Here is a 27,861-nt window from a genome sequence, read left to right on the forward strand (position 1 = left end):
TCTCTCTCTCTCTACGTGTAACCAACCAACCAACCCAGATGCTGTTAGGGTAGTTACAGAGTTAGAACTTAGGTTTGGTTCCCTAAGGATAGAGAACCAATAGGATAGGTTAGAGGATAGAGACATGTTCTGCTACCAGATTCCCAGTTCTGTATCTGGTTAAGAGCTCTAAGGGCTAAATTGAAGGGCCAGTGAGACATGGCTGGCCCCGTAGACTTCACACTCACCCCAAGTGCTAAGGAGTTTGAGCTTTGGGTCATCAGAGGTAGTGGTCATTGCTTAGGAACTTACAGTGGTCCCAGCACACACAGTTGAAGAATGGGGTGTGGGGGACATTGATCTAACATCGTTACAGCCATGACCAACATGGAATTACAGGGAAGGGAGACTAAAGGACCACTCTGTGATCCTAACTCCACTGTTTCACCCCAACCAGCCTTTGCAGAACTTGAAGTATTCATATAACCCTCCTGGCTTCTTAGAGGCAGGAGCAATATCTTACCACTTTTGATCTCATGCTAACTGGATTGTTTTCATTGCTTAGCTTCTACACAAATTTGGAGTAAACCATAAAATTTGGACTGGCCAGAGAATGTTACAATAGGATAAACCAGGAAGAAGGATCAAAGTCATAAGACTTAATAACTAGGTTTGAAAACAGACTCAGGAGGATGAGTACTCCTCTTTCAAGGCTAGTTATTGCTTGTGACATTTCGAGTGAGAATGTCCCCTATGGGCTCATATATTTGAATATTTGATTCCCAGAGAGTGTGACCTTATTGGAGGAGGAGCGTCATTATTCCAGTTAACCATCTGTCTGCCTTGTGGTCGTGCCTCAGTATGTAAGCTCTCGGTTACTGCTCTAACACTTGACTGCCTACCTGTGCCATGCCCCTTATCGCACCGGCCAGGGACTGGACCACCTTCTGGAACAAGGAGGCCCCCCAGATTAAATGCTTTCTTTTGTAAGTTGCCTTGGTTACGATATCTTAGCATAGAAATAGAAAGGTAACTAAGACATTCTCTTCTAAGAGTTATTGTTAATTCCCTGAAATTCTGGTTTAATTGTCTTCAACAAGCTGAAGAATATGCGGGCCCAAGGACGAGTTCTGAGTATTAATTTCTTCAACAATAGTAACTTGGCATTTATTTTAGGTACTGAATATTCAGAAAAGAAAATTCTGTATCTTAGGAGCTAACACTTTGATGCGAGAGACTTTAGATACAAAGTAGTAATATAAATTATAAAAGAATATAAATAGGGAAAAGTAATAGGAATTGTATGAGAGAGGGTGTGTGTATGTATGTGTGTGTGTGTGTGTGTGTTTTTCAGCAGTTGTGAACGTGTAACAGTTGTAAACAGAGTGTTAGAGTATTAGAATTGCAAGGCCTGCATGTGGTGCTGGACAAACTGGAAGGACAGATGTCTACGCAGGAGTGACCTAGAAAGAGGACTTGAAGTGGCCACTTTACTGATAGATTTGTGGACAAGGAAGGCAGTCCACCCGATAGTAGTAGATTGGGAAATGGGGAGAATTGTTGGTTTGGGGCTTTGTAGGTCACTGCAAAGACTCTGGTTTCATTTTTAAGTTGGGAGGCCATTCAGAATGAACCTTGTCTGGATGAGTGGGAGGGTTTCCAGCAAAGTCCTTGAGTGGGATCATTTTTCCGATGTGTTCAGAAGGGACCATGATGAAAAAGAGCTATGTGGAAGACCGCCAGGCATGCTAATCATGTGATATTGTACATGATACGGTGGCCTATGGGTTTCATGCTCAAGAACCACACATTCCTGCTACAAGAGGAAGAGGGAGAGGGAGGGGTAGGGGGAGAGAGGAAGAGGGAAAGAGGGAGGGAGAGAGAGGAAGGAGAGAGGGAGAGAGAGAGGGAGGGGGAGAGGGAGAGGGAGGGGGAGGGAAAGGGGGAAGGGGAGAGAGAAAGAGGACGGGGGGAGGGAGAGAGGTGAAAGAAAAGAAAAATAAAAGATGTTGGGTCTCATTTATAGTTATGCTAGGCTATATATAGCCCAGAGACCACAGATTGAGCAAGCCTTCAAAGGGATTTGTTCAAAGGAATTTAATATTTAGCTTGGCTCATGGACTTTCAGAAGAGGAGGGAAGTCAAAGATGAGGGGCAGCCAGTGAGATTTGCTCACTTGGGCCATTTTGCCGCAGTCGGCATTCACAAGGTGCGTCAACATTGCATGTAGGTGTACCGTGCACTCAGGGAAGAAGGTTGTGAACGTGTCCTCTGCCTGAATGTGGAAGAATGCTTACTCGCTCTGTGTGGCTGATCCGGAATGCATGGATTGTCAGCATTGAGGAGGACGAGCAGAAGTAGACAGAGATGCCAAGAGACCATTCAAAAAGATCTCTGAGGGGGTTGGGGATTTAGCTCAGTGGTAGAGCGCTTGCCTAGGAAGCGCAAGGCCCTGGGTTCGGTCCCCAGCTCCAAAAAAAGAAGCAAAAAAAAAAAAAAACAAAAAAAAACCCTCTGAGTCACTTCTCTGGAATAAGGAGTGTCTTTTCCCAGAGAGATGGTGGTAATTAGACCATAGGACCAGCCAGGTCATTTAACTCAAAATACTAACAAGTCCCATTCTGTACATTCTGGAACATTCTAATCATTTTCAAAAAATCATCACTTCAAAGGTGTTAAAAAAAAGCCACCCCTGTTGGCACAATGCTATATAGTCTCAGGCTCTTTGTGAGCAGAGACAGGCAGTTTGCAAGTTCAAGGACACCTTGGGTAACTTGAGATTTTTCTCTCAAAATAAAAGGCATGCGGGTCTGGGTCAGAGATACAGTGACCGCCTACCATGCACATCACTCCTGGTTCAAATCTCAGTATCCCTTTCTACAACTCTGAAGTAGGTAAAAGTCCAAAGTCCTGTCAACAAATGCTTATTGACAATATTGATTAACTGATGATTGATTGGTTGATTGATTGATAACTTTTGAGTTGTGATAGACAACAGAGCAGCAGCAATAGTAGGCCTTAAGGGAAGGAAGCCGGTTCCATGAAGGACGTGACTGAGCAAACAGGTTGTTGAGCTTCTACAAATGAAAGTGAACTCCGTGGGGTTTAGCCCTATCGAGCTGCCATAGGTGTCAGGCCGCTCAAGGATGGTTTCGGAGAAGAACACCTGTAATCTCTGACTTAGGATCTGAGGCGGGAAGACAGGGAGTTCGAGACCACAGTGAGACCGCCTCAAACCAAAGCCTCAGAGTGGGGGCCAGATTGCCCCGCATTAGTTTGAGCTCTCTGACTGGAGTTGTGTGTCAGTTAGGGTATCCCACAGCAGGGACACTGGGTTGTGGAACCACAGTTGAGTGGTCTTGAGGTGACATGAGGTGATATCGATGCCAGAAGAAAATAAGTGTGTGTGGGAGGGAGGAGGGGACTACATTGATTTAGGGAGGAGATCGGACACAGAGTGAACGGATGAAGAAGGTCGTAGAAGCCGGAGAGTTTGTCTCCTACACTGTTACAGAAGGGCCTGTGAGTAGGTTCTTTATGAACGTTAGGAAGAGGCCACCAGGAGCCACCATGAGGTTGGGCATCTCAGCCTGAACAGAATTCCAGCCTGGACACATTATTTACTTATTTTTAATGGAGTTCATTAGGCAGGTGGAGTGGATGGAAGCTACTGCAGGTTCATATGCTTTGATTTCAGTGCCGGAATATAGAGGAAAGTCCTGCCTTTAGATACGAAATGAAGAAATAGGGTCCTGGAGATGGCACTTACTGGGTAACTGATCTTAGGAAGAATGTGGAATAGTGGATAAAATTCAATTTACAGAGGAGACAATAGGAAGCAAAGTGGACTCCTGCCCGATTCATAAATCCCAGCTGCGTGAGTAGCGGCCGCAAGGGCAGAAGCTGAAGGCGGATGGCGTGGAAGGTTCAGGCACTGGGCTAATTGAGCACAGTAAGAATTGAACGTAGGGTGATAGTGTCAGGAAGTTGGTGGAAATCCAGGCTGCGTCCACACCGGTCCCACTGAGGACAGACCCAGGCTTCTGCTCAGGTTGGCAAAGCCGCCTCCCATTCTGAGTACTCCTTTGGAGAGGGAGCTCACCGCTCTGTATTGGATAACTTTCCAAGAACAGGACACCATCAGGTAGTAGCAATTGGTAGATGAAGATAGAAAGTAGAGTCTTCCCTTTCCTTCCGCTATCCTTCTAGCCTTCTATCCTTCCTTTCTTCCTTCCTTCCTTCCTTCCTTCCTTTCTTCCTTCCTTCCTCCCTTTCTTCCTCCCTCTTTCTCTTTTCCTTCCTTCCTTCCTTCCTTCCTTCTGCCCTTTCCTTCTCCTTCCTTCCTTTCTATTTTTTAGATGAAAGAGAATTCACTTGTAAAAAGATTTCTTAAAAATTTAAATTAGGTGTGTATATGTGTGTGCCTGTGTGTATGTATGTGAAATGTGAACACATGTGCGTACTTCAGCATGTGCTCACACATGTATATGCATGCTGGTACCCAGGGAGGCCAGAAGTGTGTCATCCCCCTGAGCTGGGATTACAGGCAGTTGTGAATTGCCCATCATGGGTGCTAGGAACTGAGCTGGGGTCCTCTTGGAGGGCAGGACATCCTCTTGAACTCTTAAGAGCCACCCGCCTGGCCAGCCCTGAGAAGCATGGTTTTCATGACTGAATGGGAGGCAAGGACAGCTGACAGACTTTCTTCCAGCAAGATGGTGTCCCACAGTGGAAACACCTGACACCCCGGTGGCATTCGGATGCGGTGAGATGAACAGGACCAGATGGGAATAATGAACACATGACTCAGGATGTGTCCGTGGGTGGGAGGGAAGGCAGGCCGGGGATGGTTCACGGAGAGCGGGACTCACTAATGGGATGTGTGGAATGATAAAGACCAGCTGTGACTGTCCTTCGACGTGGCTATCAAGGCGTCTGGTTTATTTCACATTTTATTTTGTCCACACAAAATAATGACCAGCAGCCGAATCACCTGATCAAGTAAAATCCTCCCCCTTATAACTGTTCATTCTACCTGGTTTTACCGTCTTCCTTTTCAGAAATCTGTGACTGTAAATGCCTTGCGAGTCTTGCCTCGCAAAGCGTCACGTCAGGTATTCAGGGAGCTTTCTGTCATGTGGGGATGTCAAAATTAATTTAACAAAACCATGGCAAGGAAAGTAGGAGCCCTGGGCATTCTGAACAGTTATAATGTCTGCATTTACCGTGGACCTCATCCAATTACAAAGCGTCTGGACGCACAGCACAGGAACATCCAGAGAAGTTAAGAGTCTGCTGGCCAGCAACCTGACGGTGCTGTGACCTGTCATCGCACGGGGGTGCAGATCTGTGGTAAAAATGTAAAGAGAAAACACAGGATGTGCTGGGAATGTGAACACACTAGGAATTCACAGGGTTCCTAGAAAATTAAAGAGGAGGACCAGAGGGCTTGCCACTGTCGCCTGTGTGCCCTTCCATGTTTTACATGTTACATGCAAAATCTTTTTATTTTCTAAAACCTCCCAGTTAATTATAGCTTTTATTATTCCATCAAATAGAAATAAAAGGTGCATCTTTATTATAAATCTTAAATTTTTTTACATTTATTTTTGTGTGTGTATGTTTATGTATGTGTGTGTATGTGTGCATGTATGCATGTGTGCATGTGGTCCCTATACATCTTGTTCTGCATGTGGAGGTTGCCCTTATACTTGGAGCGATCTTGCTGGTGCTATGAAAAGTCTTTTTTTTTTTTTTTTTGGTTGTTTGTTTTTTGGAGCTTTGTACCTAACCCATGTCCTTTCGCTGCCAAGTTAAGCGCTCTACCGCTGAGCTAAATCCCCAGCCCCCACTATGAAAAGTCTTAAGCGCTCCTTCAGTCCGTCTCTGGGGAGAAACCATAAAGTCATTTTTACCTAGAGACCCGAGTGCATTTATACTTCCTTCCAAGTCACCTTGTGAAATTCAGATTAATGCGACCTGACAGATTGTAATTACTACTGAACAGCATCTTCATTAATTATAATGCGCAAACCAGCCCCGGAATGTTCCATCCCAGGGTGTGAACATGGATCAGAATGTATCAAGTCTGAACCTGAGTTGTTGCTGGGGTAAAGTTTGATCTCAGCTAAATGGTCTAAAACAGAAACAGACCATCAGACTTCACAGGAGGCTCGGCCGGGCTTTTGGTCCATGCATCCTCAAGTGCTTTTTGTTGGTGGTTTATAGACAGGGTTCTTACTGTTAGCCCAGGCTGGGCTTGAACCTTTAATCCTCCTCCTGCCTCAGTGTTTCACGTGCTAAAACCACAGGCATGCACCACTGTGCCCTGAAACTTAATGCATATTTGATGTAAATGTGTGACAGGTGACATAGGAGGGTGAAGAAGAGACGAGTGCAGCGAGGGACTTCTGAGATTATAAAATCATGTCCAGTTCCTGACAGGAACCGTTCTTTTTCTGTAAGCGGAAGCTGTTCCAAAAGCCCCACTAGGAAGTAGAGCTTGAAATGGAACTGAGCACCAGAAGCCTTCTGTGCCCCTGCATGGCTCTGCCCCCTGGCTCCTGCAGGAAGCCTCTTTTTCTCTTTAGGTCTTCTACTTCCTTATACATAAAAAGCAAGGTCAGTGGCAGATTTCCTCACCCGCATGTGGTGCGGCACAGAGTCGAGAGGTGTTTGAGTGGTGTGGAAAACATGTTCACAAAGTTACGCAGAGAACAGCTGAGGCTTAGTTAGTGCTCATGAACGTTGTAGAAAGTATCGAATCCTGATCGGGGCTTCAGAAGGAAGACACACTCACAGCCTTTAAATTTATAATAAGCCTTAAATAACATGATAGCTTTGCAGCTGCCTATTCTCCGTGCTGTTAGAATCCACTTTCCTATCGATAACCCCGAGTTATTATTATTTACTGTGCTTCAACTAGGCTGCTCTTAGCTGCAGTTGGGCTAGCCCACAGGGCCACGTTTTTATGGCTCACCTAACCCATGGCAGCTTCTTCTCCCTGAGTTAGGTTCTCCTCTCCTTCCTCCGTCCCCAAGCTCTGGAAACCTAAACCCCACCTATGTGTCTTCTGCCCAGCTATTGGCTGTTGGCACCTTTATTCACCAATCAGAAATAACTTGGGGGCGGGGTCACGGGTGCTACTTGCAGACTCCAGATCCTGGTGGCCCGCATTTAGCATTAAAATAGACAGTAAAAGACAGAACTGCAACATGGCAGGCCACAGCACTGCATGGACATCCCTCAACCAACCATAGCACTTTTCTTGAAAGCTTGTCATGTGATGTCACACTGTAGGTATCAGAAACTGGCTTCATTCTTAGAAGACCAGGCTAGAGCATCGACAACTTGTATCCCCAAGAAAGTACTCTTATCAGCTCTTGAATGCTGAGCAAATTATCAGTGGGTTGGGATTTAATTATACCCAGCAGTATTATAAAATACCAACAGCGCAACCGGTCAATAAATATACTGAGCCCTTTCTAAAACTCGCTAATAGAATTTTTAATGAATTAAGAATAAGACCTATTTGAATTATTCAGTTTTGAATAAACCACTATCAACATCACTAAATTTTGCAGTAAAATTTTATTCATTTATTCATTCAATATTTATTAACCCATGTGCTCAGTGGGCAAATAAAAAAGAGTGCATCTCAGATGTTCACCCTCAAGGCCAAAGGTGGTACGGCATTTACCTCTGTGTCCGGTGGCTGTCTGTGCAGGTGATGCTGGCTGGTGGTCAGAAGTCTCTGAGGTGTGTTGGAGTGTTAGGTCAGTCCTAGTGTGCACACGGAGAGCTGGCTGTGAGTCAGGATAACCCTGATAGCACTCTCAACACAGAAAGGACCACACCTTACGGTCCTTGTTCCTGGTCAGAACCTGAGCGTGTTTATGTAAACCTTACAGAGACAACACACTATATGCCTAGACTGTTTTTGCAGGAAGTAGTAATATTCCTCAGCTCCTTTGTTTCCTCCACCCTTCTTCCTTGAAGCCACTCTCCCGTCACCACTGTGCCATCCTTTAACAATGCAAACCAGACCATCTCCGTCCCAGCATAGTGGAATCTCTCTCCCGTTGCTTCATCTGCCCCATTATAAAATGTCACAGGATAAATGGGGAATTAATTTCAGTTGATTTATTTAATAATATTTACCCATTTAATGTTTTTGTAACTCTCTTGGGAAGTAGCAATGAAATGATGGCACAGTCTGCGTCCCCTCGGGGCATACGTTCTAGTGAGAGACAGACATTAATTAAGCCATTACACGAATAGCTCAACAATTAGAATTAGGAGATGTGACATTTAAGGAGAGGGAAGGTGCTGTGAGCTAGGCAACCTCAGAAGGCAGACAATGGAAGACCCCAAAGCTTTCCCCTAGAAGGTAGAGAACCTAGACGGTGGACCTACAGCACAAAGATGAGAGGATTAAACCCTGAGGCCCACTGTGAGCAGGGGCAGCATCATTGGCCCGAAATCTCGGCTGCACAGGAGGGTGTGAAGCAGGAGGATCTGGAGCTCAGGGCGGTCCCAGGAGTCACAGAAAGACCCCCAGCCTCATCTCAAACAAGAATACCAAAGACATACAAGTGTTAAAGGAATAGAGGAACTGGGGACTGCATCAGGATGGACTGGCTAATCCCTACATCATCTACAATGGCCTCTGCAAACCTGCAACTAAGTATAAGCTTTAGCCGAGTGGTTACATTAAATGTTTTTACTGGAGTATGTTACCTCGGGTCAGTGCAGCAAACACCCATTGAATCGCTTTTCCTGGTGTTACAGGTTAAAAGCAAAGCAACTTTTCCCTTCAGGATTATAGTCTAATTAAAGTTATTGATAGTGTGCACACAAACACATGGCGTTATGTTCCATATGTATGGCATTATACCGTGGTAACTTATATAATGCAATATTAGAATTGGATACAACTGTACCTCTCAACTTTAAAGTCCTACATTTCGCATTCAGTAACGTGGACCTGCATAATGTTCAGTACACCAGACCTTAAAACACAACACTAAAACTTAACACATTTCTTAATTTAAACATGACCAACAATATACCAAAAGAGTGATCATTAAATCAGTACTGAACATTAATATACATTAATATACACTAGCGTGTATCCATATAGAGTGTATTTTTGATTTAGCAGAAGAAATGGCATTGTTTTATGTATTTTCCAGGTCCGTGTAAGAGTAGAGAACTGGAGTTTCTTGTTTGCTCAGGTCATAGTAGACATTACAAATTAGTAGCTCTTACAAACGTTTACTTACTTCCTTATGAAAAATGAGAAGGAATGTCACATTTTATAACATCGCCTTCAGTCTCAACCAGAAGCCATTATTAGGAAGCAATTAGACAGTCAAGAAGAAAACAGTTGTGCTAAGTTCTAATATTTGCTTGAAGTTTTAGGATATTGTCAGTAATGACAAATGTTTTCTCGAAAGTATCTGCCAGCTACCTAAGTCTTTATAATCATATTTTAGTCAATTTCTGTGGGATAGAATGAATGCTTCCTGGTGCGGGGGGACATCTGAGTGCAGAGTTCAGAAGCACTTTTCCTGGTGGCGTCAGGGAACTTTGGTGAGGAGAGAACTGTGCTTTATGAGAACTTCTTTATAGGGCATGGTAGACAGCTATGGGGGGTGGTTTGGGGGGGCAAGTGTGCTGTTACCGAGGCTCTGCAGTAAGGGGGAGAGTGTGGCTAGGGACTGACTGCAGGCACAGTGGTGACTGTGTTCAGCAAAGCAGCGATTTTCACCCTTCACCATTTTTTTAAAAACCCTGTTCATTTTATAGATATGGGTATTTTGCCTGCATGTATGTCTGTTTACCACAAGTGTGTGTGGTGTCAGAGGAGGGCATGGGATCCTCTGCACCCACAGACACAGGGGTTTGTAAGCCCCTGGGTGAGTGCCTGGGGTCAAACCCAAGCCCTCTAGGAAGAGTAGAGAACACTGTGGGTCTCCCTTACTGGCCTTTGTCTGTACTCAGACTTTAGATCGGCTGTCTCAGCACTGACCCCTGTCTTCCCACCATCGCCCCATTAATGAATCCCGATAAGATAACATGTATACACCAAGGCTGGCTGTCTGCAATAGGGTTGGGCTTTGAACTTAGATCTCCTGGACTCCAAAGTTCTCATTTTTTTCCTCTGTTGTCGGCCTTTCATATTTACCTCCTAAGGAACAGTATGCAATATCTCATTTTAAAATACCAAAAATGCCATATACTGTAAGAAATATTCAGGCATAAAAGCTTAGCCACCTTTAAGAATGTGTGTGTATGTGTGAATATGCATATATATGCGTGCATGTATATGTGTATATATACAAACACATATATGCATGTATATGAGTATATGTGTGTATGTATATGTTTATACACACATGTATATGTATATGTATATATGAATATGTGTGTATATATGCATATGCATACATATATGTATATATACACATATATACACACAAATACAAATACACATATACATACACACACATATATATACATAGCTCCTAGTCATATATATGTATATATATGTGCATACACACACACACATGTATATACGCAGCTCCTAGCCATCTAGCTATGAGCTGTCTTTAGTGGGTACTGTAATTTCCTATCGTTCACTGCTTCTAGCTGTCTTTGAAGTAGAAACCAGGTTGAGTTTATTGAATTTCTATAAAACTGAACCTCGGTTCTTTAGTACGAGGTATCAGACACTTCTTAGCTATCTTCAACATAACACACACAAACATATACACGTATATTTAAATATATATATTCACACATATACACACATATGTATGCATGTGTATCTTCCTGTGTTGGGAGTATGTGCATGTGAAATGAGGTACCCAGAGAAGCCAGCAAGCCTTGGATTCCACGGAACTGCATCGACGGATGTTTGTGAACTGCCTCGTGGACATGCTGGGAACTGACCTGTCCTTGGCAAGAGCGGCAAGTGCATTTAACCTCTGGCCTATCTCTCTGGCTCTAGTGGAAGCTTATTTCTTTGGGACATTTAATTTATAGACCATTCCCAATAACTGAGTGAGGTCTCATAAAGTCTTATTTTTATTCTTCCTTATGATGCATTTTAAACGCTTGCCTGCCATGCTCATAAATGAGTCGTTGGGGCTGTGTAGACCTCATCCCAGCACAGCCAGCAGCACTTGGAAGACCACCTTCTGAGTCGAAGGGGGAAAGCAGTATCTTTTTAGTACATCACCCAATGGATGCTGACCTATGTGGCTCTTTGCTCCCCGAGACTCCGGGTCTTCCTTCCTCTTGGTTTCAATGAAATTAAAAATATCAATTTCCAGAGTAGAGGTCAGAGGACATTGTGGCTTAAGAGGTACATGGGGTTTAGAAAGACTGGAGGACGGCACCCCTGCCGAGGACTCTGAGCAGCCGAAGATAACATGGCACTGCTTTTCCAGATGAGCTGCTCGCCACATCAGAAAAACCCTTAGATGGCTGTCAACCTCATGCTACCTCGAGGGAGGCTGAGGAAGAAGGATTGCATGGGAGGGAAGACCTGAAGACTTACCGTGCGCCACTGTGCCCACAGCGGTGCTCTGCTGAGTTCCCAGTCAGCCTGGGTAGCTGCATCAGGAAGCTCCCAGTGTGGATCAGCAAACCACTGTGTTCATTCTCAGCTGAGGAACCTGTAGGCCAGTGCCTCTTTACTTAAAAACAAAACAGAGACTGTTGACCTGGGAGCATATGACATGACAATGGAGGAAAGGGGCAGTTTGCAGCTATGAGTTTGGTGACTGGGACCTACTAGTGTTTAAGATATAGTAAATTATGTATGTTAAAAGTAGTTGAAATATGGCTAAGGAAGAAGGTAAACACAGGTGGGTGGGGAAATACATATATATGTGTATATATATATGTATTATACACACACATATATACATACATACATACATATATATATATATATGGTGGGGAACTTTTTCTTAAAGGTTCAGAAGTGTAATTTAGGACAGCCATCTTGTCTGAGGTGGAAACCCTACAGCATCCTCCTGAAGATGGTGTAGACTAAAATTTCAGACAGATCCAAGGTTTTATGCCAGTGGATGGGCAATGAACCAAGATATACTGATCTGGGCATCTGAGACCTCAGGAGGCCAGCGTCTGGGAGGACAGTCCTTCTCTCTCACACAGTTTGGATTGTACCTGTCTTGAGCTGGTCACTACCTCTTATATAGTGGGCAGTATGTTGAAAATTCCTTATAGTCTTTCTCTCTCTCTGTCTCTCTGTCTCTCTCTGTCTCTGTCTCTGTCTCTCTCTGTCTCTGTCTCTCTCTGTGTCTCTCTCTCTGTCTCTCTCTGTCTCTCTGTCTCTGTGTCTCTCTGTCTCTGTCTATCTCTGTCTCTGTCTATCTCTGTCTATCTCTGTCTCTGTCTGTCTCTCTGTCTCTCTGTGTCTCTCTGTCTCTGTGTCTCTCTGTCTCTGTCTATCTCTGTCCCTGTCTCTGTCTATCTCTGTCTCTCTCTGTCTCTGTCTATGTCTCTCTGTCTCTCTGTCTCTCAGCTCTTTTGCTCGCACTATCACTGACAGCTGAAAATAAACAGATGATAGTTTATTCTAGAAAGGGAAATGATAGAAGAGCTGCGGCAGGCACTTTCGCTTTTCCTTTTCATCATATGATATTTCTTCAATGTTTTATTTCTTGTTTTTAAGACTGAACTGAGATTCCCCCACCCCACCCCCCGAAGATGGAAAGCTCATAGGAAAACAGGAAATTAAAAAGAATGAAGTCTTGTTGATGAAATTGGTCGCCCTGAACTCCTAGGGCTTAAGAGAAGACTGGGAAGGCAGCTCCCTGCCTAGCAAGAAGGCACCTGACTGGAGTCTCCCAGAAGACTCCGTTTATTTCCATAGCTAGTTAATTCTCTGTGTGTGGTGCTTTGGGTGGGACCCAGGGCCGGGCTAAAACCACTGAGTCATCTCCAGCCCCAATGAATTCCTTTTAAGGAGATTTTATTTCAAAGTTCTGTCTTTATTTGTCTTCCAGTCTAGTTTACAAAATTTAACGGTTTATAAAACTGTGGGAGAATGCCACTTGACAAAAGAACTGAGCCCTCGTCATGAGCTGGAGGGGAACAGTAACAACGATGCTGGCAAAGGCGTGCCCTCGGCCTTGCTGGCATCGGGCATGTGCAGTCCTGATAATAGAACCGTGGCGTTCGGCAAAGGGAAAAGACGAAATGCACACGCTGAATCAGGAGACTGTAGCGTGTAAGAAGACATTGTAATGATACGGTCCGCTATTTACAGGCAACCACATCTGTGCCTTGTAAGGAATCGCTGAAAATAACAAGCCCCACCACTTGGGAATAATTCACAGCTCAAAGACAGCACTTTTAAGAACTTGACATCAAATTTGACTTGAAACCAAAAACCACGATAAGCCAAATAAGTAGAAGGTTCTAAATATAGAGAAATGTACGGGTTGGAATGCGCAGCCGATGTTTTGGTGGTTGTGAGGGTAGCCTGTAATCTTCGATGAAAAGTCAGCCCGTGCTCTGGTGACCTTCTGAAAATGAGCACATTTCAGTTTAATGTCCAGATGAAGATGGCGGGTCAGCGCCACAGAACCCAGGGCAGGCTGGCAGTGCCTGGGGCATGGCTCCCTTTCCATTCCGGGATGCTCTTGGGGCGCGTGAGCACTTTCCAAGGTCTCTCCCCATACAGTTCCCTGTCTTCCCCTTGACCACAGGCTGCCGCCTCAACGACAGTTGTTTTAGCCAGGATTACTCTGTGTCAGGCGGGCACCAGGGTCCACCGTGGTTACAGAACATTACTTCAGCAGATAGCTTGCTGCATGGCTCTTCAAGAGTGAACAGGCCCCTCGGCCAGCCCTTCCCTCAGGCCACCACCTTTGCAGACACGGGGTCACCTTTGCAGACGTACAGGGTCCCGTGAGTTTGTTCCGTGCTATTCTTTTCTCTCTTGCCCGTTTCCCTGTGTGGCCTCAGATTTCACCACCGAAGCTCTATCAAAGAGACCAGTTAGGTCAAAGGGGGCAATAGATACTACTTAAAAAATGTAGTAATTCCTTTGGGCGGAGCCTGGGATAGTGTCCGTGTCCTCTAGTTAAAAGGTGCAAAAGAAGAAAAGGAAAAACCAAAATACACGGTTTGGCTGCGGTAGTGGGAAAGTGGAAGTCTGTAATCTAGGGAGGGTGGCGCCTGGCACGCACATCCTTACACTGTGCTGGTGGGTGTGTGGTGTGGATGACGGTTTAGCGACTCATGTATCAAAAGCATTTGAGCAGGCCACAGCACTTAGAAATCTGCTTCCCGAATTTAGGCCTAATGAAATAGTAATTGAACACGTGCACATATACATATGTACAAGGAAGCGTATTGCCGCGGTGTTTATAGAAGCAGAAAATTGGAAGCAACTTCTGTGTTCATCAGTGGAGGAACTGTTTAGCTAAATTATATTGCAGCTATTAAACATGATGATTCAGAGCTTTATATAAAGCTCGGAGATGTCTCTGATCGATGTTTGTAAAACAGTGCGTGCGCATGGTGCCTGGTGCCATTTTAGTGACTGTGTACGGAAGGATCCTCTTGAAAATACTTCAAAACCCAGCTCATTTCTGAGAGATGGGGTTACATATGTCGTTTATTTCTTCCTTTTATACTTTACCGTGTTGTTAGAAGTTACTTTGTAGCGAGCATAGTTTTTTTCCATTAGGAGAGAAAGAGTCTTCGTAGTTTGGGAGGTGGGGGAGGGAAGTCTGATACATGGAGAGGTCCAGGGTGAGCAAGTCCTGGGTCACTGCCTTCAGAACATAGAACCAAGGGGAACACTGATTTATACAGGAATCGCTGGGTTTTTCCTGAGTACATGTTGATTGTCACAGAGTCAATACCAAATGTTCCTGGAACACCCTGAGACACATTCTAAAAACAGCCTTCGCTTCAGGGCCTTTCCTCCATGAGTGGGCTTCTTTGCCTGTTTCTCTGAAGTCAGCAATCTGGAATGCCTAGTCTGGTCAGAGAGAAGCGCTCCTGTGTGCTGGCTGTGTGTGCCCACACACTTCTGCTTTCCCTGTGACTAATCTGTTACGTCCTTCTCTTCCCTCCCCTGCTTTCTTCAAATATTTGTCTTTCCCCTCAACCCTCAGCCTCCTGTAGCCGTAGTCCTGGAACTCTTTTGGTTCAATATTTGGCTTTTGACATTGATGTGCAGTTTGCATTTTGATCCAAATAAAAGGAGTGAAATTTGTCCTGCTTTGTAGCATGCTTACATTATGGTACAGAGGAAAACACTTCACTTCTTGATATCTTGTATCTTTCTAGCAGCTAGGAAATGGAAACCTGTCATTGGTGGTATGCAAATGAAGTTAAGTTCTGTGTTTTGAGATCGGAATAAAGAGCTTTCGCTTGAGCTGAGCTTGTGTGTGTGTGTGTGTGTGTGTGTGTGTGTGTGTGAGAGAGAGAGAGAGAGAGAGAGAGAGAGAGAGAGAGAGAGAGAGAGAGAGAGAGTGTTCAGGGTTTCCTGCAGAATGGATGGTACAATATTTTTAATTTAGTTCAGTTATGAACAGGGCCCCTTCCTCCCCGCATGGTCTTAGAATTAACTACTTTATTTTTCTAGTCATACGAACCGCAGAGAGCAGTTCTTTGCTCCTCTCATATCCCTCTTTAATTATATGAAAAATTTTCATAGTGCAGTTTCTTAGCTATTGCTGGAAAAACAAGCCTCCCTTGCAGCCTGCTTTGTGTGAACGCAGATGAGCCTGGAGCACGTCGGTGTTTCAGGTTGTCGGGAAATTTCTTCTGATGCGATCCGTTTCACTGTCCAAGGCAAGGGTCAGACACTCTCATACATAAGCATGAGTTTGAGCAAAGACTCCCCAGGAGCCACATTTCGTCCTGATTGTGAATAATTTAAATTCAGCATTTCGGCCGATAAGGGACTCTGCTGGAGTGAGGTGTTCCCAGGCAGGTTGTGTGAAGACCCACCTTAATGACATTTGAAACGTGTGAGTCTGGACCAGTGCTGACAGGGTTTTTGTAGGCACAGAAGTACTGATGTCAGGGATCCTGGGAGGGTTTATTAGTGGGGGAGTGTTCACTCTGCCTGCCCTGAGTAACACAGAGCACCTCCACGCATGCAGTCCTTCCCTCAAGCCCCTCTCACCCCCATCCCCTATGTCCATCCTGAAGACACACTCCACATGGCCCTATCATTTCCCTCTGGTGTGATTGTGATGTCCTCTTTAAGGGGAGCTTGTTGTGGTTTGCCTTGGAGTTCTCTCTGAATTTGTAAAATAAAGGCAAGAGCTCGAGATTTGGGCAGAGGGAGGAGTCGGGAGCGAGAGGGGAGGAGTCAGGAGGGAGGGAGAGGGGGAGGAGTCAGGAGGAGGAGGAGGAGGGAGGAGTCAGGAGGGAGGAGTCAGGAGGGGGAGGAGGCAGGAGGGGGAGGGGTCAGGGGAGGAGAAAGGAAAGAGCTAGGAGAGAGTTGTCATGGGAGAAGGAGAAGCTGGAGACCTGGCAAATAAAAGGTGCAAGGGATGAGGGATTTGGGAGCTAGGAATAGGACAGTGTAGGGTGGATCTGCCCAATCTAGACGCTAGATTGTTTTCATATTAATTGAGTTGCGTTTTCTTTGTACTGGCCGATTCGGGTTGGAGAGGAAACTGCAACAAACTGCAACAGGAGCTCAATGCCACATTTTGACCAGATTGCCTAGGTGGACTTTACCCACCAAGTTGTTACTAGAAAAGGTTCACTTAGGGACATTGTCTCTCGGCCACTGCCCTACAGTAACCTGAAGTTGCACTTGGTCACTGACTGGGATGAGGCCCTGCATGTGTTTACCTCAGAACAGTCAAGCAGACGGGCAGTTTTTACTTTCTCAAAGTCACACTCGTTTGAAGGCACTGAGCAAAATAGTCTAACATTTTTCTTTCACCCTTTGACAATTCCATATGTGGTACAAGATATCTTGATAGTCTCTGTTCTTACTCGGCCTCCCCCTACCCCCCGTCACCCCCACATCTTCTCCCAGGAGATAGTCCATGTCCTGTCTCCCTCCCAGCATCAAGAAGGAATAGTTAATTGACCTCATCTAATGCAGGTGACCACGGTTGCTATCCAGTTCATGTGTCCAATAACTCTGTCCTGTCCAGAGGACAGTCCTTCACAGTGTCCTCTGCCTCTTATATCACCCTCCTTACCTTCTGCGATGCTCCTTGAGCCTTGGGCAGAGTGGGATGTCCTATCTATGACTAAGCAGTTCCAGCTTCACTCTCAGCCCTTTGAACAGTAATGAGTCTCAGCATTGACCACTACCTGCATATGTGTGTGTGTGTGTGTATACATATATATATATATATATATATTTGTGCACATATATATATACATATATAATTTTACTTATTCCTGAAAATTTCAAAGATGTAAACAATAAAATATGATCATACCAACACCATCCCCTCATTTCTTTCTCCAAGTCCCCTCCGATATGTCCCTGTCTTAGTTGCTTTTCTCTCACTGTAAAGAGACCATATGGCCAAGGTAAAAACTTATTTAAAAGAGCATTTTGATTTGTAAAGCATTTGTAAAATTCAAATCTCTCACCTCTTGGCAGAAGACATACTACCAGGCAACTGTGAGGGGAGAGGGAGAGGGAGAGGGAGAGGGAGAGGGAGAGGGAGAGGGAGAAGGAGACGGAGAAAGAGAGGAATTTGGATTTTTCAGTGTGAACTTCACTTACAGGCCCGGCTTATGTCTGCAGATGTGGAAGGTTAGAGTACATGTTTGCTATGGCAGCAAGTGTATTCGCAGGCAGGCATGGTTCTGGAACAGAGAAAGAGAGAAATAACTAGGAATGGGCCATTTTGAGTGTGTCTCCTGGATGGACATGGGGTGTAGGGGTGAGAGGGGCCTAAGGGAAGGACTGCATGCGTGGAGGTGCTCTCTGTCACTCAGGGCAGGCAGAGTGGAACACTCTGACTAATAAACACGCCCAGGATCCTTGACATTAGTGTTTCTGGGACGACAGGCCTTGCCTTCCCAAACAGTTCCACCAAGGCCACACCTCCTAACCTTCCCAAACTGTTCCACCAACAAACTGTGGCCCAAACATTGACATGTATCAGCCAATAGGGGGCATCTTATTCAAATCACCACAGTGCCCCATCTAACTTCAGTTAGTGCTGCCCGTGTGTCTATGGATGTGGGACCATACCAGTGGGAACCAGTGGGGGAAAAATTACTCTCTCTTCCACAGCAGCTGTCAACTGCTGATCTCTCCTTCTTAAAGGGTAGAACTTGGAGGATACTTCCCCCATCTATGATGGAATTTTGGCAGGCTTAAGCAGGTGGTCACAGTTGCTACGAATCTGATACCTGTGTCAAAACATATTTAGAAGGTAAATTCCTAAAAGACTTGAGCATTGAGCCCAATGGTTCTCAACCTTCCTAATGCTGCGACTTGACTCTTTAACATAGCTCCTCATGTTGTGGTGACCCCCATCCACCGTGGAGAGCTCACAACCCAAGTGATGATAGTGTTTTTTTGTCTTACTTTGGTGCAGTGACAAATGAAATGCATGTTGTGCTTTGAACCCTCATCAGGGCTGAGTCATCAGGCAATTTTGGCAGTGGATATTGAAGAGTGGGCTCATGGGAGTCCGTTGTCCTCAGGACCAGGTTGTGTGGGGCTGTAAACAGATGGAGTACATTATACACATGATACTGTAACTAGAAGTTTACAGACACTTTTTCAGGAAGAAGGATGAACTGTAAAGACCAGAAAGGATGTTCATTGCCTTGACGTTGAAAACCTATGCTCAAGACTTTCGGGGTGAAAGTTAGGACGTCTCTTTGATGACCATAAGAATTAAATTTCTCAGTGAGGGAGCTGGTAACTATAGACAAGCTCTTGTCTCTAAAATGAGTTTACTCGACAAATTGGAAACCTTTTCTGTAATTATTTCTAAACTTAAGCTCTGCTAAAGAAGAATCATTGAACTTCCCACGTTTTGACTAGTAGTTTTGGTGTCATTGGACTCGGAAACAATTAACAGTGAAGAATTTAGTAGACACCAAGGGAGTCACCAGGGATGAAAGCTCTGTCTCTGAATTTTCAGTCACTTAAAAAATGATCATTTGTTTTGGAGAAACTTAAATATTTCCTTCCTCTAGATAAAGTAAAACTTCAGGAGTTTTTTAGGTTGCTTGTGATTTTAATGGGCTACTGCATGAGTTAGGCCTGTAAGTGAAGTTCATACTGAAAAATCCATTTTTTCCCCAGAAACAAAATGTTTCTCCTCCTCCTCCTCTTCCTCCTCCTCCTCCTCCTCCTCCTCTTCCTCCTCCCCTCCTCCTCCTCCCCTCCTCTCCTCCTCCTCCTTCTCTTCTTCCTCTTACTCTTCCTCCTCCTCTTCCTCCTCCCCTCCTCCTCCTCCCCTCCTCCTCCTCTCCTCCTCCTCCTTCTCTTCCTCCTCTTACTCTTCCTCCTCCTCATCCTCCTCCTTGTCCTCCTCATCCTCCTTTTTCTTCTCTCCTCTCTCTCTCTCTCTCTCTCTCTCTCTCTCTCTCTCTTAAATCTAAACTTATTTCTTCCTCACAGTTGCCTGCTAGTATGTCTTCTCCCAAGAGATGAGAGATTTTGATTTTTCAGCAGCAGGAATTTGGCAACCCTTTTCCTGTCAGCTCACCCTAAGCTCCGTATCAGACCCTTACCATTAGCTTCACACAGGTAGTTGTCGCTAATCAGTGGGGTCTTCATACGAACAAAAAGACATGGTCTTGTATCCCATGCAAGAGGTTTTTGTGCCCAGTGGCTAATTTGGGAGGTAGCTGCCACCCTGGGCCACCGTGCAGGGGTGATGCCTGGCTAGCCTGGGCCACCATGCACAGGTGATGTCTGACCTGTGTATGATACTATGTGGATCCAATGCCTGGCCTGCATGTGCCACCATGCAAGGATGATGTCTGGTCAGCGTGTGTCACTATGCAGGAGTGATGCATGGTCAGCATGTGTCACTGTGCAGGGGTGAAGCATGGTCAGCATGTGTGCCTTGCCCTGTGGTGCTGCACACTCCAGGCCTGGTTTTTAGCTCCTCGGTGAGCTACTGGCTCCACCAAAGTCTCTGTGAGCTTCTCAGCCGTCTCCAATGGTAACCAGGCTTTCCTGTCATGTGCTACCGACATCCCATTACCATTCTGAGAGATTATTCCCAGTTTTCCCTTTCTCTGGCCATTTTCCTCCAGAAGCTGCCCTGGGCATCACCCATAATAAAGCCCCATCAAAGAGATTTGAGGGCACTGGAAAAGCCCGTGGTCGAAGTGAGACAGAGAGAGCTTACCATTTCTTTCTAACTTTATTCTTCAGGCTCCTTAGTCTAAATAACTGAAATGGCAAGTGAAAAAAAGTAAAAAAAAGGCGGTAACATGTGTCTTGCCTTCCCGGACACTCTGTGCCCTGAACACGACCAGTCCCTAAATAGAACCATATTGTTCGTGGCGCCCTCCGTGCAGGGGTTCTCAACCTGTGGGTCGTGACCCCTGGGGGGGATATAGAATGGCCTTTTCACAGGGGTCACCTAAGACCCCCAGAAAATGTAGTATTTCCATTGCAGTTCACAACAGTAGCAAAATGACAGTTAGGAAGTATCAATGAAGTAATTTTACAGTTCCGAGGCCACCACACCGTGAGGAGCCTTACTAAGGCGTCCCAGCTTTCGGAAGGCTGAGGACCCCTGGTTTGCGGGGATGTGGGGATGGAGGCAGCTACCCTTGGTGATGCTGCCTCTGCAGGTTGGGTGGCTTGCCGAGTGGAAAGGGATGGGGCGACCTGGTTAGGGGAGAGGAAAGGAAGGACGCATGCGCGGGTTTTATGAGTTGCGAAGATTACATCCTCTCAGATGTGTGGAGAAAAGGAGGCGCTGGGATGGCGGTAAAACCCGACGGTAAAACCCGACGGTTTCAGCGCTAATCGATGCTGAACGCAGACGAGAATGAATCACGTTTAATGAACGTAGCATGCAGGCCGTTCCGTCGAATGATTGCAAAGCGCGATTCCCCATTTGTTTTTAATGGGGGAAATTTAAAAACCATCACTTACCAGTTAAAAGGCAGTCTGGTTCTTAAACAACGAAGTTGACATCAGCATTTTTTTTTAAATAGGCTGTGAGGACACCGACTCTCCTCATGGTGGTTTAAACCAACTATGTGTGTATGGAAACATGTTATTTAATTTTATTAAGCCACCTTTTGCTGTAACATCTTATTTTGTTGCCATATTCATTCTCCCACCTACCCTTCTTTTTAATTAAATATACATATTTAATTGTATTAATAAATAAATATAAATATATATTTAGTTAAATATATGTGTGTATATATGTATATATGTGTGTATGTGTAAGATATATATATGTATATATGCATATATATATGTGTGTGCATATATATATGTGTGTGTGTGTGTATATATATATATATATCTTAGCCCAGGCTGGCCTGTGGGCCTTCCTCCTTCAGTCCAGGTAGTGTTGTTGGAATCACAGTAGCTTGTCCCACCCTGTGCAGCTCAGAGTACAGACTTTTAAGCTCTTAATTAAACACTCAGTTTATTACCATAGCTATTTACAATGTCTAGAATTTGCTTCTGTGTCAGGAGACACTGCTTGTGGATCTGTAGACAAACGCCGGTGTCTAAAGTGGCTTTGTGTGCGTGGCCTTTTCCTCATCTCTTTAAAGTGACACCGTGGGTGAGGTAATGATGTCCAGAGAGATGTCATGGAAACCGATTAGATGCCAGGAAGTAAGACAGACGGGGGACGAGACTCACAGTAAGTCTCAGAGCTTTCTTCTTGCTAACCAACTCAGTCCCTCAGCCAGGGACTCTCATCACTGAGTCCCTTTACAGCCCTGATTCCCCTCAGCTGCCTGGACAGGCAGAATCTGGGCGGAGATCGTGTCCTGCACAAGCATTCTACCATGCTCCTCAAACCTCAGGCCTCCTCTACCCACGCACAGACGCCCTGTAGCTGTGGAGATTGGGTAACTTGATGTGACTGTGTCTCTCCCTCCCTCGCTGAGCTCATCAGTGAGCCGGTGAAAGCCAACAGGTGCACACCTGCCATCGCCTGCCGGTCACTGCCTATCCAGTTCTCACCTTGCCTCTGTTTTCCCATTTCCACACACAGGAAGAGTTTAACGGAAAGCCTGACTCGCTCTTTTTCACCGATGGCCAGAGACGGATCGACTTCGTCCTCGTGTACGAAGACGAGAGCAAGAAGGAGAACAATAAGAAAGGGACAAATGAGAAACAGAAGGTAGGACTTGCATTCTCTTTGGTTTCCCTCTTATCCCCTTTAATATCGAGGAGTGAGTTGGTTTTAAGCAGTCGGGTGATGAACATCCCTCCCATGTTCTCTCGGCCTGTGGTCCTTCAGGGCACCTCAGCAGGAGACTTTGTTGATCTGAAACAGCTCACTCAGGATCTTCCCCAGTCAGTTTCATACGAAAGGGAGAATTTACCTTTAAGGGATTACACTTTGTATGTGCATTACAGATTTGCATGAAGACACACTGGGCAGCAGCTTGCACCTGGCTGGGAGAGGAGGCTGATGACCAAGGACAAGTGCAGGACGGCCTAGCCTTCCCAGTGCACTTGCTCACTCTGCTGCCAGAGGTGTGGGTTCCCTTCAGGGCTTTTCTTTTTTCTCATTTAACTCTTATCACGCACTAGCTGGGCTTAGCCATCCCACCCTTTGTGCAGGAGACTTGATGGTAGAGAAGCGGAGGCCTTGGGTGCTTCATCTAGTCAGGGTGGAGACAAGTTCAGCTTCTCGGTTTGATTCCAGACCCTGTGCTTCTGACCCTCTCGCCTTCTGTTCCCATTCCGTATCCACTGGCCTCCAGGCTGCATCCTCCTTTTCCATTGCTCTTGCCCCGTGCAAACCGTTCCTTTTATTTATTCATTCATTTACATTCCAGCTGTTGGCTCTCCCTCTTGTTCTACCCCCACAGTTCCTCATCCCATTCCTCCTCCCCTTTGCCTCCCAGACGGTGCTTCCCCAACTCCCGACAATGCCTCCCCATTCCCTGGGGCCTCAAGTCTCTTCAGGGTTTGGTGTGTCTTAAGTCTCTCAAGGTTTTTAGGCTGTCTTCTCCCACTGAGACCAGACTGGACAGTCCTCTGCTGTATATGTGCCTGGGGCCTCCGACCAGCCCATGTGTGCTGCCCAGTTGGTGGCTCAGTCTCTGGGAGCTCCCAGGGGTCTGGGTTAGTTGACACTGTTGGTCTTCCTCTGGGGTCACCCTCCCATGCATCTTCTTCAACTTTCCCATAGGGGTCCCCGACTTCAGTCCATTGGTTGGGTTTAGGTATCTGCCTCTGTCTCAGTCAGCTGCTGGTAGGGCCTCTCAGAGGACAGATAGCCTTGCCAGGCTCCTATGTGAAGCACACTATAGCGTCAATAATAGTGTCGGGCTTTGGTCCCCCTCTCCTCCCCATGAGATGCATCCCAGTTGGACCAGTCACTGGACTGCTTTTCTTTCAGTCTCTTCTCCATTTTTGTCCCCGCAGTTCTTTTAGACGGGAACAATTCTGGATCTGAAATTTTGGCTGTGGCTTGGCAACCCCATTCCTCCACATGGGGCCCTATCTATTCTTACTTTCCAGGGTTAGCACAGCCACCCGGAACTTCTTTATTAAAATGCAAACTGCGCTGAGCTTGCAGAGCACAAAAGGAATGCCCTATGTGGATGTTTGTGTCCACGTTGGAACTCCCCACACCGTTAAAAGTCCCCGTCTCCTGTGTGCCGTAACACACATACAGCTTCCAGTATCCCTTATGTATGCAGAATTCACGAACTATAGCAATCTTTATCCTTTGAATTTCAGCTTATTCATTGAAAGCGAGTGGTTGAAACCTCGTTTTTGTGAAATGAAACAAATTACTGTTTTATTCGCGTGTTTAAATTTGGGGAGGGTTAACTTTAGAGTTTGAAGTTGTGTCTGGTACAACAGAATAAGCCCCAGGGTTTAGAAACACTGACATTCAGATTCTAGTTCAGCCACTGTCCTAGCTGAGTTAGTTATATGGAACAGTTCCCCAGGTAACTGGCTTCACCAGAAAAAGGGGGCAGGGGTATTTATCACTTACACCAAAGTAGAAGGTGGTGTTTCTCCTTCAAAGCATGGCTTGGGGTTGGCACAGTGTGGTGTGTAGTCATTTGGGAACCCAGGCTGAAACCGCAGCTCTGCTGGTGTTCGCCAGGCAGTTTCGGAATCAACCTGGATATCAACATGAAAAGCCGAGAAGATGCCATGGTGGGTGAAGGGGGAGCTCCTGGGGCATCACTGTGGGGGCTGACTGCAGCCATCGCGCTCAAGTTGTGTCAAGCAGAGCTCAGCAAGCCACGGCCCTGGCAGGAGTGGGTCTGTGCCTCAGGCAAACCTCACTGTCCATTTTGTAACCTCCCTCCGCCCCACACTTACATGCACACTTAGACTTCTTCGTGTTTAGATGGCATCTTACAAACAGGCTATCGTAATTTTATAGTTGGTTGAAAATTTCTTTTTCTCGTTGGTCTATAAACTATTGGCTCATCACACAATCAGCGGCCTCATAGATTCTGCGAGACAGAGTTTCAGTACCTACCACGTGGCTACAGTTAAAATTAAATAAACGGTCACAGACCGACATCGCGTAGATTTCTTTTTTTTAAGACTTTATTATAGACTGTTGTAAGCCACCATGTGGTTGCTGGGAATTGAACTCAGGACCTCTGGAAGAGCAGTCAGTGCTCTTAACCACGGAGCCATCTCTCCAGCCCGTGTAGATTTCTAATACACGTAAGTCGTAGGTGGTGATGTGCTTTCTCTCTTTCATTTGGTGTGATCCTAAAGCAGTGGTCTGATAGAAAAGGCTTAAGTCTCCTGTCAGCCAACTCTATCACTGAAGTAGCTAATGGACTCGATCGTTTCCCCAGGATGCGGTAATAGCCGGCGCATCCGTATTTTCTCCTATCAGATAGTCATGACCCACCCATCCGCCGACAGCTGGGCTGAGTTTGTGTAAAGCACCCTCAGCAGATCAAATCCAAGACGTTTAAAGGAGACCGTCTGGCTTTAGAGAAAAAGCTGTACTGCTGGGCTGAAGGGCACCTGGAGCTTCTCACGTTATTAATAAGTTCCTCGTCTGCTTCAGACAGGAACGTAGGTCTCAGGGTGACCCTCACCAAGTCAGGAGGGGGAATAAAAAGTCACCGTTAATTTTGGTAATCCTCCAGCACAGTGAACGATACCTTCATGTTGACGTTTATAAGCTGGGCTTTGAAGTGTTTTCAGTTTGCATTTGTATCTATTCCTTAATTTTATACTCCGTCAGATTTCAAAGCCCAGCCTGGGAACCACCTTTTTATATTAGTCGGACAGACATTTCTGAGCTTTGTCATGTTCCGTGCCGGGAGGCTTAGTGGGGATTTAGGGCGACGCCGCGGAGAGGCAACATCAAAGCCCTGTTTTCCCTAAAAGGAAAAGGTTTTGTGTTTGTCATATTGATTTCCTAAAACAATGCTGCGATTGAGTTTGCGGGAATTGGTGGGAAGGGTTCTGTGAGCAAGTTTTAGGGCTGTGGAAAGGTGGGACTCGTAGGGCTGCAGGCACCCTGAATGTGGACAGAGACTTAAAACCCATTCGCCCTCAGGAACAAGAGACAATTCTGGGGCAGCCGAGCCTTTAAACACCACGAAACTCTGCCCCTTTATATTGGCGAGATCATGCCCTGAGTTTGACACAAGACGTTTGCTTTCGCGTGCTATAGGGGGTGATTGTAAATTGTTTCAGCAAGCCCACTACGGCTAATGCTATATGCTTTGCACAGAATCAGTTCGCATGATTTTTTTTTTTTTATTGCGAGTCACAAGAAAACAAGGTTTGAAATGACTTAATTGCTAGAAGGAGATAATTATGTAACTAATCAGGAGGTAGAGCCATTTCTGAGGCAGGTGATCTTCCAGCTTAATGAGGCCATCCCACCCTGCTGCCCTGAGCCTCAAACAAGCGTCTCCTGGGTTATGGGGCGATGGCTGAGACCCAGACAGCCAGCATGAGAGAAATATGTCTCTTCTGAGAGATTAAGAAGCTCCTGTGGAGAGACCCTGTGCAGACTTTCCACCATAGCTCCCTGTCTAGCATGGATCATAGTCTCTTCCTAACCCCTTCCCTCCCTCCCTCCCTCCCTCGGTTAAGGTCCCGGTGTAGCCTAGGCTCATCTTAAATTCACTATGCTGTGATGACCTTGAACTTCTGATCTACTTGCCTGTACCTCTTGAGTATTGGGGTAGTGGATTCATGCCACTGGGCCAGAAGTGGTGGCTAGTCTTGGTTGGCAACTTGACACACCTCACAAGAGATACCCTCCATTAAGGAGTAGCCTTCTTCAGTTTGGTCTACAAGCAGGACTTCAAGTGTAGGGATGGGGTATTCTCCACTGCTAATTGATGGGACAGGGTGTAGCGTAATGTGGGCCCTGCTATCCCTCAGCAAGTAGACCCCAGGCGTGTTACAAGGCTATCTCCACAGACACAGGGAGCAAGCCAGTGAGCAGCATTCATTCACAGTCTCTGCTTCAGCTGCTGCTTTAGGCGCCTGCCTTGGCTTCCCTTCATGATGGACCCTTAACCTCCTGTAAGATAAACGCTGTCTTTCCCAAGCTGCTTTTCATCCTGTGTTTATCACAGCAACAGAAGCCAAACTAGGGCAGCAGGTTTATTGATTGGGGGAAGGGAACCCAAGGCATCAAGCAGGCTAGGCAAGCATTCACTAATGGAGTTACATCCCTTGCCACCTCATAGACTGTTACCATAGGCAGCCCTCCAGGTCTGTTGGCTCTGTGTCCGTGCGTTCGGTCAACCACAGCTTAAAAACAATGTTCAGAAAGGGGCTAGAGAGATGTCTCAGTGATTAAGTGTATTTGTTGGTCTCGCAAAGGCCCTGGGTCTGGTTCTCAGCACCCATGTGATGGCTGACAACCATCTACAACTCCTGTTTCAGGCCATCTAACGCTCTCCTTAGATCTCTGTGGGCACTAGCCATGCATGGGTGGGCAGACATCCAAGCAGGCAAAACGCTCACACACATAAAGTAAATAAACCTAATTTTTAAGAAAGGTTTTAGAAGAAAAATCGGCTTCTGTTGAACACATTCAAATGCATTCTTTTTCACTGTTCTCTAAGGTATACAGTTTAAGCCACCATTTACATTTCGCTGTTTCAGAGCGATTGGAAATGGTTTAAAATATATATATGGGGTGCGTAGACAGGTGATACCCAAAGACCGCACCGTTTTATGTCAGGGTCTCTTCCGTGTCCACGGAGACTGTTCTAGAATCCATCCATGTGTCTGCCGAAGGGGCTGGACTAGTAAGGTAAGTGGAATCCTTCACTGGCCCCGGGTAGTCAGGATTGGTCCAGTTCATCAACTCAATCACGGGATCACCTAGTAACAGAAACATGTTTAGCTTTTCTTTGGAATAGTGGGATGAGTAAGCCACCATCGGTGTCTGGCGCCCAAACGGCTACTTTTACTAAATATGTCTGATCTGTATTGTTATGAGCAAAGCTGTTTTCAGTAAAGCAGATGCCCATGCATTACATCACCTCTTCCATCACGGTCTGCGTAGCAACGGCTTCTTTCCGATCTCAAGACTAGTCTGCTTTGATTTTGCTTTGTCCGCCATTTGCCTCCCACCAGGTAGTCCTGTTCCTGACCACGTGATGGTGTAATCGGCCGAGGGTGGAAGGGGGAAGAGGAGGTGTCTAGACAGAATAAGAGCAGCACACTTAGTTCTGAATAAGGCTTATTTCGTT

General features: G+C 45.8%; 1 protein-coding gene across 4 annotated transcripts in view; it reads left to right on the forward strand.

Annotated features, from left to right (window-relative positions):
* Window positions 1-27,861, forward strand: part of Ano6 (anoctamin 6) — a 180,495-nt gene that overhangs the window by 79,192 nt on the left and 73,442 nt on the right. For all 4 annotated transcript variants that reach the window (XM_032885493.1, XM_032885498.1, XM_032885502.1 and 1 more), the window contains one exon: window positions 22,188-22,316. In XM_032885493.1, the coding sequence (XP_032741384.1) occupies window positions 22,188-22,316 (129 nt within the window). The remainder of the gene's footprint in view (window positions 1-22,187; window positions 22,317-27,861) is intronic.

The sequence above is a fragment of the Rattus rattus genome, chromosome 1 (genome assembly GCF_011064425.1).
Source record: "Rattus rattus isolate New Zealand chromosome 1, Rrattus_CSIRO_v1, whole genome shotgun sequence".
Taxonomy (NCBI): Eukaryota; Metazoa; Chordata; class Mammalia; order Rodentia; family Muridae; genus Rattus; species Rattus rattus.